At 37.2% G+C, this 14,626-nt stretch overlaps 3 protein-coding genes across 5 annotated transcripts in view; 1 reads left to right on the plus strand and 2 right to left on the minus strand.

The window, feature by feature from the left end:
* LOC105157864 overlaps nucleotides 1-5,310 on the plus strand; it is a 9,684-nt gene extending 4,374 nt beyond the window's left edge. Inside the window, exons 8-11 of one of the 2 annotated variants that reach the window (XM_011074360.2) lie at nucleotides 247-2,359; nucleotides 2,489-3,872; nucleotides 4,496-4,579; nucleotides 4,902-5,310. In XM_011074360.2, the coding sequence (XP_011072662.1) occupies nucleotides 247-2,359; nucleotides 2,489-3,872; nucleotides 4,496-4,579; nucleotides 4,902-4,966 (3,646 nt within the window). In that variant the 3' untranslated portion in view covers nucleotides 4,967-5,310. The remainder of the gene's footprint in view (nucleotides 1-246; nucleotides 2,360-2,488; nucleotides 3,873-4,495; nucleotides 4,580-4,901) is intronic. The other variant, XM_011074361.2, reaches the window with a different exon arrangement.
* Nucleotides 5,541-6,737, minus strand: LOC105157863 (dormancy-associated protein homolog 4). 2 transcript variants are annotated; one of them, XM_011074358.2, is made up of 3 exons: nucleotides 6,204-6,737; nucleotides 6,002-6,101; nucleotides 5,541-5,869 (listed from the first exon to the last, which is right to left on the minus strand). In XM_011074358.2, the coding sequence occupies exons 1-3, from the start codon at nucleotides 6,487-6,489 to the stop codon at nucleotides 5,839-5,841; spliced, it is 417 nt and encodes a 138-aa protein (XP_011072660.1). In that variant the 5' UTR covers nucleotides 6,490-6,737; the 3' UTR covers nucleotides 5,541-5,838. The 2 variants fall into 2 exon arrangements, with proteins under 2 accessions (XP_011072660.1, XP_011072661.1); XM_011074359.2 differs by having other exon boundaries at nucleotides 6,021-6,101; nucleotides 6,204-6,735.
* On the minus strand, nucleotides 8,744-11,644 carry LOC105157866 (dnaJ homolog subfamily B member 6). The gene is made up of 5 exons (XM_011074362.2): nucleotides 11,202-11,644; nucleotides 10,680-10,773; nucleotides 10,177-10,250; nucleotides 9,570-9,626; nucleotides 8,744-9,300 (listed from the first exon to the last, which is right to left on the minus strand). The coding sequence occupies exons 1-5, from the start codon at nucleotides 11,304-11,306 to the stop codon at nucleotides 8,989-8,991; spliced, it is 642 nt and encodes a 213-aa protein (XP_011072664.1). The 5' UTR covers nucleotides 11,307-11,644; the 3' UTR covers nucleotides 8,744-8,988.

Here is a 14,626-nt window from a genome sequence, read left to right on the forward strand (position 1 = left end):
GGGGTGGGGGGAAGGCAAATTTTCATCGATCGGCGCTGTGCAGTTTTGCTGTTGGGCCACTATGTATGGCCTACGGCCCATGGTACACGAAAAATAAATGTAACTATTGAAAATGGAGGAGATCTGCTGCGGCCACTCTCTTACTTTATTTTCTTATTTATCCTTTTTCCTTAAATAAATAAATGCTGTTTTTTTCATTTTATAATTTTAAAATACTAATTATACTTTTTGTTTTGGTCTTTGCAGCGAAGCTTGTGGCATGTTCATATCGCTGTGCGAGAGGCGGCCCGACCTCATAAACCAATGGAAATCCGGACCCGAAGACAGGGCCGTCCGCTCCTCATGTGGGTCGGATATGTCCATCGACGACGACCCCCCCTCCCCCCAACCCCGGCAAGAGGCCGCCACGTGTCAGCAGCCCAATCCCGCGGCCCCCACCTTTCCCTTACGTCGCGCTTTCAGCAGAGAATCCAGTGTCGAAAGGGACGACGGAAACAAGGCGAACGACACTGTTGGAGAAAAAGACGGGAAAGATGAGACCTTAACTCCTGACCAAACTGGGTCGACACAGGCGAGCCAGCCAGCGAGGCGACTGAGTGTTCAGGACAGGATAAACTTGTTCGAGAACAAACAGAAGGAGAATTCTGGAGGAAAGCCCGTTGTGGTAAAGTCTGCTGAGCTGCGGAGGCTGCCGTCTGATGTGTCAACAACGGGGGCAGCTGCAGAGAAAGCGGTCTTGAGGAGGTGGAGTGGAGCTAGTGATATGAGCATTGACTTGAGTGCTGAAAAGAAGGACGCTCAGAGCCCATTATCTACTCCGTCCTCCGCAACAGTTTCTCACGAGAATAAAGTTTTGAATTTAAATGACGATACAACAAAGAGTTCTTTCGTTAAGCCAGAGATAAAGGTTATTCCTAGTTTGAGTAGGGGTAGTGATAGCAGACTGAAAGAGGGTTTTAATAAGTCTGAACAGTGTTCCGAGTCTAGTAAGTCAAATTTTAATTTGCTTCCCGGTGAAAGTGATGGTTTGAAAAATCAAGTGCTTGGCAAGACCCAGTCAAGGTCTTTTATCATCAAGGCTGACAATCAAGAAAATTCAGAAGAAAAGTTGAGAAATTTGGTTGATGGGAAAACTGAGAGTGCTTCTCTTTTTGGGCATCAGGGGAAGCTGAAGGATTCGCAGATTGGTGAAGATCTTAGCGGGGCCCAGTCACAAATAGCTGGGGTCAGGGATCAGGGTTCATCACTGTCACATGTTAGGCGTATTGGAAGCAAAGGTGGTGGTGGGGTTGATATCCTGAATCAAAGACAAGATTCTGAATCATGGGATGAGTCTGTTGTAGAAACAAGTTTGAAGTCTACTCGGAAGGCTGTGGGAGAGTCGAGGGTGATTGAAGGTGTTTCTGGTTCAAGAATTCGAGAGGCTTTTGCTGTTCGCTATAAAGGGATTGAAGGTGATTCGTCCTCTGCTCAGCAAGAGGTAAGATATGTTGAGGAAACTGAAGTAGTAGAAAAGAAAGAATTACGCACCTCTGAGAAGGTATCCAGTGGTTCTGTTTCAGGAGTTGAAGATTCTGGACCTCAAAGGATGAAGTTCAGTAGACAAAGTTCTGCAGCTGAACTGAGTAAGAAGGCAAAAAAGCAAGGAGACAGTTATTTTAGTGGAACCAGCAGGGGACCTTTTCCCGGTAAAGTTACAGCAGAGGCTCTGGAAGGCTGTGATTCTTTTTCAACGCCACCTCCAGAGAAAGCTCAAAGAATGACACAATCTAAGGGAAATCAGGAACTCAATGATGAGTTAAAGGTGAAAGCGAATGAGCTAGAGAAGCTCTTTGCCGAGCATAAACTGAGGGTCCCTGGAGATCAATCCAGTCCTCATTGGGGAAAGTCAGACGATTCACAACATGAGCTAGCTAGTGGTCTACACTACTCGAAACCAGTAGCAGATGTATCTTCTCAATTGTCTGACAATTATAAGTCAAATGAAACTGCTGGGAGTTCAAAGAACAAGAGCAAGTTCATTTCTGCCTCTGCCGTGAAAACAATTGATAGCCAGAACTATGGTGATGCTTTGAGTAAGGATTTTTCTGAGCTTAGTGTTGCAGAGAGTTCTCGAGGGAAATTCTATGACAAGTATATACAGAAAAGGGATGCAAAGCTCAGGGAAGATTGGAGTTCCAACAGAGCAGAGAAAGAAGCCAGATTGAAGTTTATGCAGGATAGCCTTGAGAGAAGTAGATCTGAGATGAAGGCCAAATTTTCTGGATCTGCAGACAGACAGGATTCTTTATCCAGTGCTCGTCGTCGAGCTGAGAGACTCAGATCATACAATAGCCGGTCAATTATGAAAAGGGAGCAGGTAGATTTATGGTTATGTTCTGGCTTATATGGCACTAAACCTGGAACCATCTTACTATATCTATTTACTTATTTCAGGAACCATCTTATGTGGATTTTTAACAACCGTTTAGAACTTTCCTTTTGACAGCAATATTTAGATTTTTATGATAGCGAAGATGATGAGGAAGCACTGGATTTTGTAGAGAAGAATCGTCCTCGTGAAGATACCGCTTTTGATGACATCTCTTTCGGCGATGGTATTTCTAGGGGTGCACAGGGGAAGAAGCTTTTGTCGAATAACCGAAGTTTGTCTTCATCTACTCCTCGCACCTCGGCAGCCCCTGCTCCAAGGTCTTCCACCAAAACATCCACAAATACTGGTAAGCGAAGACTGCAACCTGACAATCCGCTTGCACAATCTGTCCCCAACTTTTCTGACCTGAGAAAAGAAAATACTAAGCTTTCTTCTGGAGGCACCAAAACAACTAGATCACAATTAAGAAACTATGCCCGCAGCAAAAGCGCAACAGAAGAAGCAACTATTGTCAAGGAGGAGAAGCCACGCCGATTGCAGGCAATGAGGAAAAGCTCTGCAAATCCAAGAGAGTTGAGAGAAATGTCTCCGTTGGACTCAGATGGTGTTGGCTTGACACCAATAAAATTTGATGAGGAAGTTCAGAGAACTGTTGGGACCAAGCCTTTTCTTAAAAAGGGTAGTCGTGCCAGCTTTGTTTCTCAAACAAGTATTGCAAGGCAAAGGGCTTCTGTGGGATCTGAGCCTGCAAATAATGTAGATGAAAACAATGAAATGACATCTGGACCTGATGAATTCGGGATTACTGTTAAAGATGAAGAAGAAGAAGAATTTGAGACTTCGAACACTGAAGGCCATAAGGTTTTGGAAGAAGTGGAACCAATAATGAGTATCGGGTCAGAGAAGTTTGTGAATTCTGGATCTGAAAATGGTGATGGTACTCTTACATTTTCACGTGTGGACCAGGCTTTGGGCTCACAATTGCCCAGTGAAATTCCTTCGAGATTCCTGCCTGTTGAATCTACGCAAGATTGGCCAAGTGAAAGTCCTATGTCATGGAATTCTCATAGTCAGCATCCCTTTGCGTATTCCCACGAGATGTCTGATGTTGATGCATCTGTGGACTCCCCAGTTGGAAGTCCTGCTTCATGGAATTCACATTCTTTAAATCAAATGGAAACTGATGCTGCTCGAATGAGGAAGAAATGGGGAACAGCACAGAAGCCGATGTTGGTAGCCCATTCATCCAATAATTTATCCCGCAAGGATATGACTAGGGGATTTAAAAGGTTACTGAAATTTGGAAGGAAGAATCGAGGCTCAGAGAGTTTGGTTGACTGGATCTCGGCAACCACATCTGAGGGAGATGATGATACGGAAGATGGACGGGATCCTGCCAATCGGTCATCAGAGGATTTGAGGAAGTCAAGAATGGGTTTTGCTCAAGCTCAACCTTCTGATGATAGCTTTAATGAAAGCGAGTTTTACAATGAATCAGGTGATTGATGATATATGATCATATGTTACCTTTTCCATTTGCGTTTACCGGCAAATTATTTACTGTGCTGAGTTTTTTTACTATCATTCCGTCTTAATTCACATATTTTTAAGTGAAATTCTTGTAGTCATCCTCTGGAGTTGTCATGTCGTGGGTTCAGCTTATGGCTGGGGTGCTTTCCTCCTGAGGCATACATATTACTTTTGAAAAATCATTTAAAGGATCGGGCAAAATTTATCTTATACTGAATGAAACAAACGCCTCATTTTCTGATGCTTTTCTTCCTGATGATTTACTACTCATTTTAAAATTGAGCTGCATTTCTTTTTCTCGCTTTTTCTAGCCAGCTTGCGCCCTCTCTCTTACCACTTACACAAATTCACTGTAATTGGTTGATCTTCAGCTGAGTTGAATTGAGCAGTTCCCAAAATCTTTCATTTTCTTGGTAGATCTCTTTGCAGCTTTCATGTTGCTCCAGTGGTGTTTAGTTTTATGAACTTCTACAATTCTTTCCCACCTTGATTTCGGGCCTCTGCAGCTGTGTATTGCATTCAATATTCAGATTAGGGGATAAGCATTCACAGGCTTCTTGTTGATGTGTTTATTCCCTTTTCTTCTCACAGTACAATCTTCTCAGAGTTCTATCCCAGCACCTCCAGGCAACTTTAAACTAAGAGAGGATCATATTTCTGGAAGCTCAATCAAAGGTGAATTATACAATATCATGTTTTTTGGCTTCAAATTTTATTTACTCCCAAGAAGACATGAATATGACTTGTTATCATTGTCTAACTTGACCTTACTGCTTGCATCAAAGAGATAAAGACCGTCCATGGTTGATTTCACTGCCTAGGATGTTGCCATCAGATACAAGCTTATTGCTTATTTTGTTAGTCGTACTTACTGACTTAATGCATTGTTCTGCTAAAGCCTACAGAAGATTAGCTACAGCTTCTAAAACAACGAACACTACCTAGTGTGTGTATTGGATAATTCTGCTTGATTATATATGTTAACCCTTTTCTACAGCTCCAAGATCATTTTTCTCATTATCAACATTTAGAAGCAAGGGAAGTGAGTCAAAACCTAGATAATTGCTCCCAGGATTGCTGTACATTTGCTCGGGGATGCCGTCTCTGACACCAGCATTGATAATTACAAGTATGACGCCCAATGGTTGAGATTGGAATCACCTTCCATATAAGTACAATGGTACGCTGTACATGCTCATGGATTCAAGTGGCCTTCATGAAGATCTAGTTATTTCTTGTAGTTTCAAAATATTATGTTGTATATTGTAATGAGTGGATAGTTCCAATTGGCGGAACATTGATGTGATTTTTGCAGCTAAAGTATTCTTTTCTTGCCATTGATTGTTTTGTACTGCACTTGGTGTTAAAATGCTTTTCTAGAATCAAATGTTGGGTGTGAATGAAAACACATCGAGTTACCAACGTGGTCCATATGGTTGTGACGGAGTTGTACTGCACCATCTATGTTGTAGAAAATTTCATGGCATGGACTTGCTCATGTCAGAGTAGGTGCATTAGCCGGTTGGATACACGCATAATGTTTCATCAACTTTTATATTTTGAAGGTGTATTGGGATGGTTGGTGTCATTTACTTGGTAATTGGTATATCTTGAGTTACGAGGAAAACTAGGGCAATTAAAGAAACCAAACTGAAAGCTTTTTGCATACTGCTTCATCACAAAGGATTGAGTGTACAAAACAGCGTATTTACTATTTACACCTTGTTTGTCTCGGGTAAGAAAACTAAAACAAGGAAATAAGAAAGGTCCTCATGGCATAAACATATCTACAGTTGTAATGTCATCTGGACCATTTCATTCATCTAGCAAAACTACGTTGCGTTAGTATGTACATGAAAAACGAACCCGATAGAGGGTATTATATATTTTTACAAAGATAACAATTTTTTTAAATCAAAATTGTCACTTCCTCTTCAATGATCCAAGGCACTCTGCATTACAATCCTGGCAATACAAGTTGGAATAAATTTTTAATGTTAGTGGGCATGTTGCATGCAAGAAACAAAGGTTTATTGTAAATATGAAACTCTCCAAGGACCCAAGTGCAAATAACAGTAGCATTAAGAGAAAACCAACCAATCATAACCAGTCTTACTCTCTGACTCCGAGGTGTGCAATGCTCCAGTTGCCAGTTTCCTCCTCGTCAATTTCTTAAAGTTCCCACCAGGAGAACTTGCTAAAAACACCCCAAAAAAAGAATAAATAAGAAAAATACCCCCAGAACACCAAAATATTCATTCTCCAATCTCCATGCAAAAAGCAAACATGAAACTCTTACGTGAAAATGGCGAGTTTGGAGTTGTGGAGCCAGCCGGAGACGACGGCAGCGATGGCGAGTCAACAGAAACACTAAGGTTACGATGAGCATCGCTTTGTATGACTGTGATGCTCCGAGAAATAGGGATGAGGTTGTCATCATGGGGCGGCACCACCACGGCCAGTGGCGATGCAGCGGTGCTGGACCTGGCGGAGGAGAAAGAGTTATGTTTGCGTAGTTTTCCAAGGCCGGTTTCCGGTGTCGGCCCCGCCAGCGTTTCATCCCAAAGCTTGTGGAGAAATCCCATTATTATTAAATTAATTAATATGAAAACCAAAAAAAATTATATGTATATATAATTTTTTTATTAAAAAAAAATTGTTTTTGAAATATTTTTATTATCTTTTGTAACAACCGAAACTAGGTGATGAATATAGGTATAGTGTGAGCAATAGAAAAAGAAATGGTTATGACACCACCAGATATACGACTGTTACAAAAAAGATGGAAGCCCTAAAATCAAATAATTTTGTGTTGTTATGCGAGGAAATATGATTTGGGTTATGTCAACAATTACAGTTTTTATACACCAAATTTGTGGCTGTAAGAAGAATTGTTTAGAACCATTGAAATAAAAAAAAAAAATGCATAATCTATTTGTAGAACTAATGAAGATGGATCCGAGTCCCTCTACTACCATCAAACCCTCCCTTCCCCTTAATCTTCATTTCCCCGAAAAGGAATTTTTTGAATTTGAAAATCATAAAACTAATTGTAATTTTGGTCCAGTAATTTAAGGGAAAAAACTTAATTTTAAACGTCACGTGTCCGGCTAAAAAGGACTATTGTCAATTTTTTAGAGTTATACAACTAAAAATTAATTCGTATAGGATCAAAATTGCCACTCCCAGAAATTTAGAATGAAAATTGTAATTTTTCCTAAAATTAGAGATAGGGGCTATAAGTGATTCTAATCGAGCTGAACACAGTTAAACTTGTTTGAATTAGTATTGTTATTGAGTTTGAAAATTTATATTTGATTATTAATTTAATTGAACTTAAACAAGCTTTAATTACATCATATATGAACTGAATTCAAATACTTTAGATTTTATTATTTTTACCTGAATCTGAATCGAATTTAAATCATCAATTTCAATCGAGTATTGAATGACTTGATTTCTGTTTCAATCATAACAAAAAGGGAAGGATCCATCTAAAATTTAACTTGAGAGGCTATAACATTGGGCCAGGAGCAGAATCTATTGATGGGCTTAATTTCCAAGTCCAGATCTCTTTAATTAGATAGATGTGCAAGTATTTGTCTCGTTTTTATTAGCATAATTCCAAAAGAGAAATTGAGTATTGTCCAAGTCCTGTAAATCAACTTAAACGAGATTAATCTATACTAGTATATATAAAAATTAAAAAAAATATATGTAGAAATTTTGAATATCCACATTTATCCTTTAACTCAAATTTTATATTTAAAAAAATTTAGCTCTCAATCCACTATTCCACCTTTCTCTCTTATCTTACATGTCACATTTTTTCTTCTTACAAATTTGTGTGTTTTTAATAAACCCATGAGTAATTTATTTAATGCCATAATCCTTATTATTATTATATTAGAGCTAATGTGGGGGATGAAATTGAATGATAAAAATAGGTTGGTCGTACGCATAATGATGATGAACATTAATAATTATATGCAAGTTGGCCTCACTTTACATCTCTAATTCTAAAGGAATAAAATCAAATACCCCTAATTGATTATGATTACCCACTACTAACTCCATACTCATCAACTCAATAATTTTAGTAATATCATACATCAATATAACTAAAGATAATAAAATAGATTGAAAATAAATATCAAAATATTTAATAAAATTTGTTCGTTATTTTTTATTTTAACCACTAAATTAAAACATTAATGTAGATATGAAATCCCAAATAAATATATATATATATATATATTAGTAAAAAGGAACGTGGATAATAAAAAATTGATGAAGATATAATAATAATAAAAGGGGATTTGTGGGGAGGTGAAGTTGGGGAATAAGTGAGAGAAAGAAGCGCAAGTTGGACAAGTGGGGTACCAAATGCAACAAAAACAAAAGACAAGTGGGGGTTGGGGTTGTAAAGGAGGAAACGGCGGCTATTAGCGTCACCAACTCAGAATTGGGAGTTTCTGCCTCCCTGTTCTTCTTCAACTCATGCTGGGCCCTCTTCCCACGTGCTTCTGTCCACCCAATTTTTATTTTTTTTTTTAAGAAAAAGATCAAATATTATTAATATATTAATTTTCTTGAGCAAGTGGGACATTTAAAAATGTGTTTTTTAATAGTAAAAATAAATCATTAAAAAATTATAAATTTAGCAGTAATCATTTAAAAATGAAAGGTTAAAGTGGAAAATAATAAAGTTGTAATATTCACCATTTAATGAATAAAGTGTAAAAATTGATACAAAGTTGTTTTTAGCTTTTTGCTCAAGCCAAAAAATATTAAATAGTTGTTGAATTTTGAAGCAAATTAAAGATTAGAAGAAGAGAGTAAGGCAGAAAATGAAATAGCAATGTTTGTTAGATTAGATGGGAGGGAGATGGAGATCCTTCCGACCCATCATCTCTCATCAGAGATCAGACACCACCAACCACAAAATCCTACGCTCCATTCCCATTCTAATCTAAATGCCCATTTTTGGCCAAGACTTGAGCTCAATGCTCATAGCATGGAGATATCTATATGGTACACCGCCTTCTATTTAAAAAACAAATCAAAAAAATCTTTCCTTCTTACTACCTCCGGCACTTAGTCCTGTTCTTCCTCCGGCTGCTTTCCCCGCCGCCTTGCTGTTTTCCAGACGTTCCTCCCGTCCCAATGCAGAATCCGTCGTATGTGGCAGCTTTCGCCCCCAAATTGTTAGGACTCATCTCAGAGCAATTCCTCTTGTTGGAGATGCTGTACGTCTCGCTGCAAGAAGCCGGGACCGATGAAGAGCAAGTTGCTGGTGTGGCCAAACGAGAAGAAGAACCAAAGGCCTCAAAGTCATCTTGGAACATTTCGTCAAAGAGTTCTTGCAGTTCTTCAAATGTTTCGTTTCCGTTTTCCTGTCAATCACAGAACTACATTTGAACATGGCGGCACGACTCAGCCCCGGGTCGTTATTGAAACATAATTTTCATTATATGAAATTGCAAGCTATTAGGACCACGCAAATCAATATTTCTTCATAAAGGACACGATGTGAACAATTCAAGTTAGATATGTGGTTATATTCCAGTTGAATCGAGATTCATTCAGCATTTTTTCCGGTCCTTTTCTTCACATATCCTGGCTTCTACCCTCAAAAGCCATAAAAACATAAAGAGGAACTCACATCGGATTTAGTTTGGCTCATCATTGCTGCCATTTCGCTCAAGAAATCGCCCATTCCCTGCATTGTAATCCCAAGACAAACGCACCGTATCATCAATAATCACATTAACTTAAAGAAAACACACACATTTTCATCTCAATGACCTTAACAGATTAGAAAGGTCATTTCCACCCGTAATCCACCCCTCATTCGTTTTATCATTATATAATTGCAATTTGCATTCCTTCAACTAGAGCACATTGGGACCACACTTTCACTAGGACTTTCTTGATCTAAATTTTACGCTTCTTATCTCACAATAACTCCCACATTCAAACTCTATGCTCTAACTCCTAAAAATTAAATGCAACTCCAACAACAACTTGCTTCCACTTTTAGCCAGTTGTAAATACCCCCAACCCCATCCGAACCTAATAATGGACGAAAAGGGCCGCCAACTTGAATCATAAAGTAAGAACAATTGGCATTACCGACAGGAAATGATAAAGCAAAGAAATAGTTGAAGCTGCTAAAAGGGGCAAAGTAGCTTTCTTCTTGAATTCAAGACCACTTGAATCACACATTTAAAAGGGGTCACATGTAACATGTTCTCGCATTATATACTTACATTTTCGTCATCATCGTCATTGCAGTCGTAGACTCCTACATCGTACAGAAACCTTTTGTTGGCATCCGAAAGCACTAATAACAACAATAGCATCTCGTGAGTCCAATTACAGCTCAAGAATGATTGCACTCGCAATCATGTTAGGTTTTGAATAAACATTTAAGTAAAATATAACTCACCACCAATTATTATGAAAAGGGAATCCATAAAATGAACTACTGATCTAAAACTTTTTGTTTCATAGAGAGAGAATCAAGACCAAAGAATCCAAAGCATATAAAATATTAGAGCTCACACGAAAAAGATTGTTCTACTCCATCAAACATTGATTAACACAGTTATTTGCTAGGAATTGAAGTTAAGAAACGAAAATGAACTTTGCTGCAGTTAAAGCTTCTTCAACTATAGAATTTAAGCTCTTTATAGGCATGAAATAGCATGAAGATCCTTTCTTTCTAATGGAACACAAGAAATGTGATGATGGTGATACAGAGTCCTGTTACCTGAATAGGCTTGTTGAATGGCTTGAAATTTGTTCTTTGCATCTTCCACATACTTGGAATTCCCGGAAGCGGAGAAGCGATCAGGATGCCATTTCTGTTGCAGAGGCGCAAATTTACAGAACTCAATTCCCAAAAACACTAGAAAATGAAAAAGAAAAGTTCTAATACTATCAAAAATAAAACCTCCCGTTTTCACCCAAATAATTTCGAAAGCACGCAAATTCCATAAAATATCATATGATCCTCATGCATATGATAAGAACATCCGGGGAACATAAACAATCATGAGTGATTTCCCGGTAAATAACACAATGCTACTCTTATTTTCAGGAAATCCCGAGTTTTAAGTTCCACCAGCTCAAAAGGAATCAATCTTTTCTCATGTCAAGAAAACAGAGCCTTCCTTGTCTACCCCTTAAACAGTTTTCTTTCTCAGTGACTCTTTACAAGAAATGCAATATTTTTCCAGTTTTTCGTTTAAAGACAGCAAATTTACAAAAGGGTTGTTCTCAAAATTCTGACCAGTGCAAGTTTCTTGTAAGCATTCCTCAGCTCTGCATCAGTGCATTCTTTCTTCAACCCCATAACAGCATAAAAATCATTGCTTTTATCTTCATCGGCTGCCATTCCTCAACCCCACAATATAATCCAACTCAAAAACTCCAATCTTGTCGAAGAATTATAACTATAAATTCTACTGTGAAGGCACCCTTTTCAAGAACAAAAACAACTACTATCCATATATATACATATGCTTATGATGCATATAACATAATACAAATTCCTATGAGTGTGAACTCGAAATACATAAAATATATGGCTCTTCAATAAATGCTAAAAGATTGCTACAAGACGTAACCTTAGCAATTTAGAGAGAGAGAGAGGGGGAAGGGAGGGAGAGAGCAGCAGCTCTCTGTCAAGAAGCCTCCAGAAACAGGATTCTTATTATTTATATATGCAGAGGCTTCTTATAGTGAAGGGATGATGAAAAGAAGTGAATATTTATTTCAAAAAGCAAGAGAGAAAATGTTAAGGAGAAATAGAATAAGTGGGGCTGGCTCTCAGCCTCAGACAAAGGATTGTGGGGTCAATGATTAACGGCTGGGATTGTATATGGAGGTAGATATTTTGCTGGGGTCTGTCTCCAGAAACTTCTCCATATTTACTGTAATACTGCTTCTCTCTTCTCTCATTTCCCCTTTCCCTCTGTTTTTTGCTGTGTCCTTCTCAGTGTATTTGTGGCAGCTGAGTCTGTCAAATGTTTCATTAAATATTTACATTTTTACCAGTTCTCATGGTAATAAATTTTGCTGATTAGATTTAATCTCTTATTACCATAACAATTTACATTTTTTCATAATAGCATTCATTATTGGAAATTCATTGAGAGTGTGTGAGTGTGGATGCGTGGGCGTAGGACAAAGAAACATTTATTTCATAAAACTACTATTTATGTAATCTTTTTTCAAAGTCATAAACCATCATGATATTAACAAAATGGTATTACATGTTCCACTTTTATATATAAGTCATATAAATATAAATAATAAAAAATATTATACACATAAATATGCATGCAACAAAATCATATACTTTTTTTTTAATATTAAAGGAAAAAATGAGAAGTGTGTTGACTCGAAAGCAGTCAATATATATTTTTTTGGTTGGGGGTGGGGGGGTTGTTACTCAAATAATTAACAGCAAATCAAATGCTTTGGGTATGGTTACTATCAAGTAGACAAGTTGATTAATTATTGCAGTTTGGATTTGGTCTTTCTTAAATTTGATCTGAAGGGGCTGCAAGAGACTTTTATGGTTAAGGCTATCAATTCCTTGCTTGTTTTCGGTGAAGATGGGTGTGGCTCAGCAAAGTATGGCCCAAGAACGAGCTAAGAGGCCCGGGGCCTCCTTTCCTTAATACGACCGCTTTGGTGGAGGATGCCCGCTTAACATAGCTCAATATTGTAGTCTAAATATCGATGATCGATACAGCCTCAAGCTACACGTCTCTCTCTGAGGACTATGTGGCATATACTTGGACCCTCCATGTATGTGCCCTCCCGCCAGTATGGAGTATGCGTGTTGTGGGAGGTTCCCTTAAAAACTTGGACTTTAGAGTCCATTAGACTCCCTGGGGACTAGGAGTCCTCTTCAGCCATGGATTCTCTCATTCACCTAAATAATAACAGCAAAATCATCAAAAGATAGGGTCTAATTATGTCTTATCTCAACTAACTTTATCCGTCCACCCCAGGAATAGGAAGCACGATCAGTTCCCTAACGAAGGAGGACACTCCTCTATAAATAAGGATCCTACCCCCAGGCGGGAGGATACCTTCAACAGGCTGAAATCTAGCTACCATTCTGTTGCACTCATATTCCACTGTCAAACACGATTTTACTTCTATTTTTCATCATCACGCTTTATTTTCTGAATATATTTCATTATTTTGAATTATTATTCTTTAAATTCAATACTAACTTGGACATCAGAATGTTAATATTTTATTTTGCAGGTCTCATTCTTTCAAAGCTCTTTTTCAGCCAATCTAGACCCATAGCTCAAGTTCAAATCTATTGGATCCATACAATATACCACGCATTGGGTGAAAATAAAACATAATGTAAATCGCAAACAAAATTGTTCAAAAAAATTCATTATAATTAAAAAGATAGGAACAAATTTCAGACCATGAGTTTGGGCAGCCTCATTTGACACGAAGAGTAATATAATAATATAAACATAGTTAAATTGGAAACGGTTGATGGGCTTTAGCATCAGGCATTGCATTTTTCCTCTTTCTTAAAGTTTAATGTACTTATACATGAACTTTTTATAATTTAAAAAATTACATCTAATATTCATGAAGTTTACGTTCGTCTAACAAATAAGTTCCTCTATTGGTCAAAATTTATTGAATTTGCTGATATGAATAAAAAAAAAACTAACTAAAAATTGATATTTACCTTTAATTGACTTATTACTGACTTATTGCAGGTCAAATAGTAAGTTGATCGGCGTAAATATAAATTTTTTTGCTAATATCAGCAAATTCGATGAATTTTGACTAACGGAATGACTTATTTATTACATAAAAACAAATTTCGGGGGTGTTAGATGTAATTTTTTAAATTATAAAAAATTTATGTGTAATTATATCAAATTTTAGATGAAGGGATTGTAATTATCCCTTCAAAATATGTTATTGAGTGAGCTTGAGTGAGTGTTTCCTTTTCTTGTTTTTTTGGATCAGTCTGAGTGAGTATTGGCATTGCCATTGGTTGTCTCAGTTTTTGGGTGAAATTCTTCTGCTTTTTGTCCATAGCCTCAAATATCACTACTACTATTTATGCACTCATTGCTTCCTTTTTTGCAGTCAAAAGTTCAACTACTTTTACCGTTTTGCTTCTCTTTTTTCCGGTTTCCAATTTCCTAAGTTAATGAGCTTTTGACTTTGTAGGGGTAATTATTAGAATATTTATAATTTTAGAGGAGTATTTTAAAAATATTTAAATAATAAAAAAGTATTTGTATTTATGGTAAATTTTAGGAAGTTATTTAGAATTTACCCATAACAATATAATATTATTTGGGCTGAGGTCCAATCGCATATGAATAAGCAGAAGTTGCTTGCTTATAACCGTGTGCTAAGCAGCAAGTTGGGGAATTGGATATAAAGAAAAAGTTAAATTCATTTTGGCCCCCTGTAATATAATAAAATATCAAAAATTTCTTTTTAAAATTTTTAATATAAAAATTATTCCTATGTTACGAATAAAATATCACACCTCTCTTGGTTAATTCGAGTCTATTTTTTTAGAAACAATGACTAAACTACTCCTTCTAATCAACCGGTCAAACTAGGCTTATTAAAATATATTTATAATATATATAATTATAATTTATAAAAAAAATTCAAAATAACAATTATACCCCCACCCCCACC

The sequence above is a fragment of the Sesamum indicum genome, linkage group LG3 (genome assembly GCF_000512975.1).
Source record: "Sesamum indicum cultivar Zhongzhi No. 13 linkage group LG3, S_indicum_v1.0, whole genome shotgun sequence".
Lineage (NCBI taxonomy): Eukaryota > Viridiplantae > Streptophyta > Magnoliopsida > Lamiales > Pedaliaceae > Sesamum > Sesamum indicum.

Excerpts from the sequence above, each read along its gene's own strand:
- LOC105157866 (XM_011074362.2), bottom strand. The coding sequence starts at position 11,306 with ATGGCAGCCGATGAAGATAAAAGCAATGATTTTTATGCTGTTATGGGG. Across the intron at positions 10,774-11,201 it reads CTTACAAGAAACTTGCACTG|AAATGGCATCCTGATCGCTT; the intron begins GTCAGAATTTTG and ends CCTCTGCAACAG. Across the intron at positions 9,627-10,176 it reads ATGACGATGATGACGAAAAT|GGAATGGGCGATTTCTTGAG; the intron begins GTAAGTATATAA and ends ATTACAATGCAG.
- LOC105157863 (XM_011074358.2), bottom strand. The coding sequence starts at position 6,489 with ATGGGATTTCTCCACAAGCTTTGGGATGAAACGCTGGCGGGGCCGACA. Across the intron at positions 6,102-6,203 it reads TCCAAACTCGCCATTTTCAC|CAAGTTCTCCTGGTGGGAAC; the intron begins GTAAGAGTTTCA and ends GGGTGTTTTTAG. Across the intron at positions 5,870-6,001 it reads AGTAAGACTGGTTATGATTG|GATTGTAATGCAGAGTGCCT; the intron begins GTTGGTTTTCTC and ends TTGTATTGCCAG.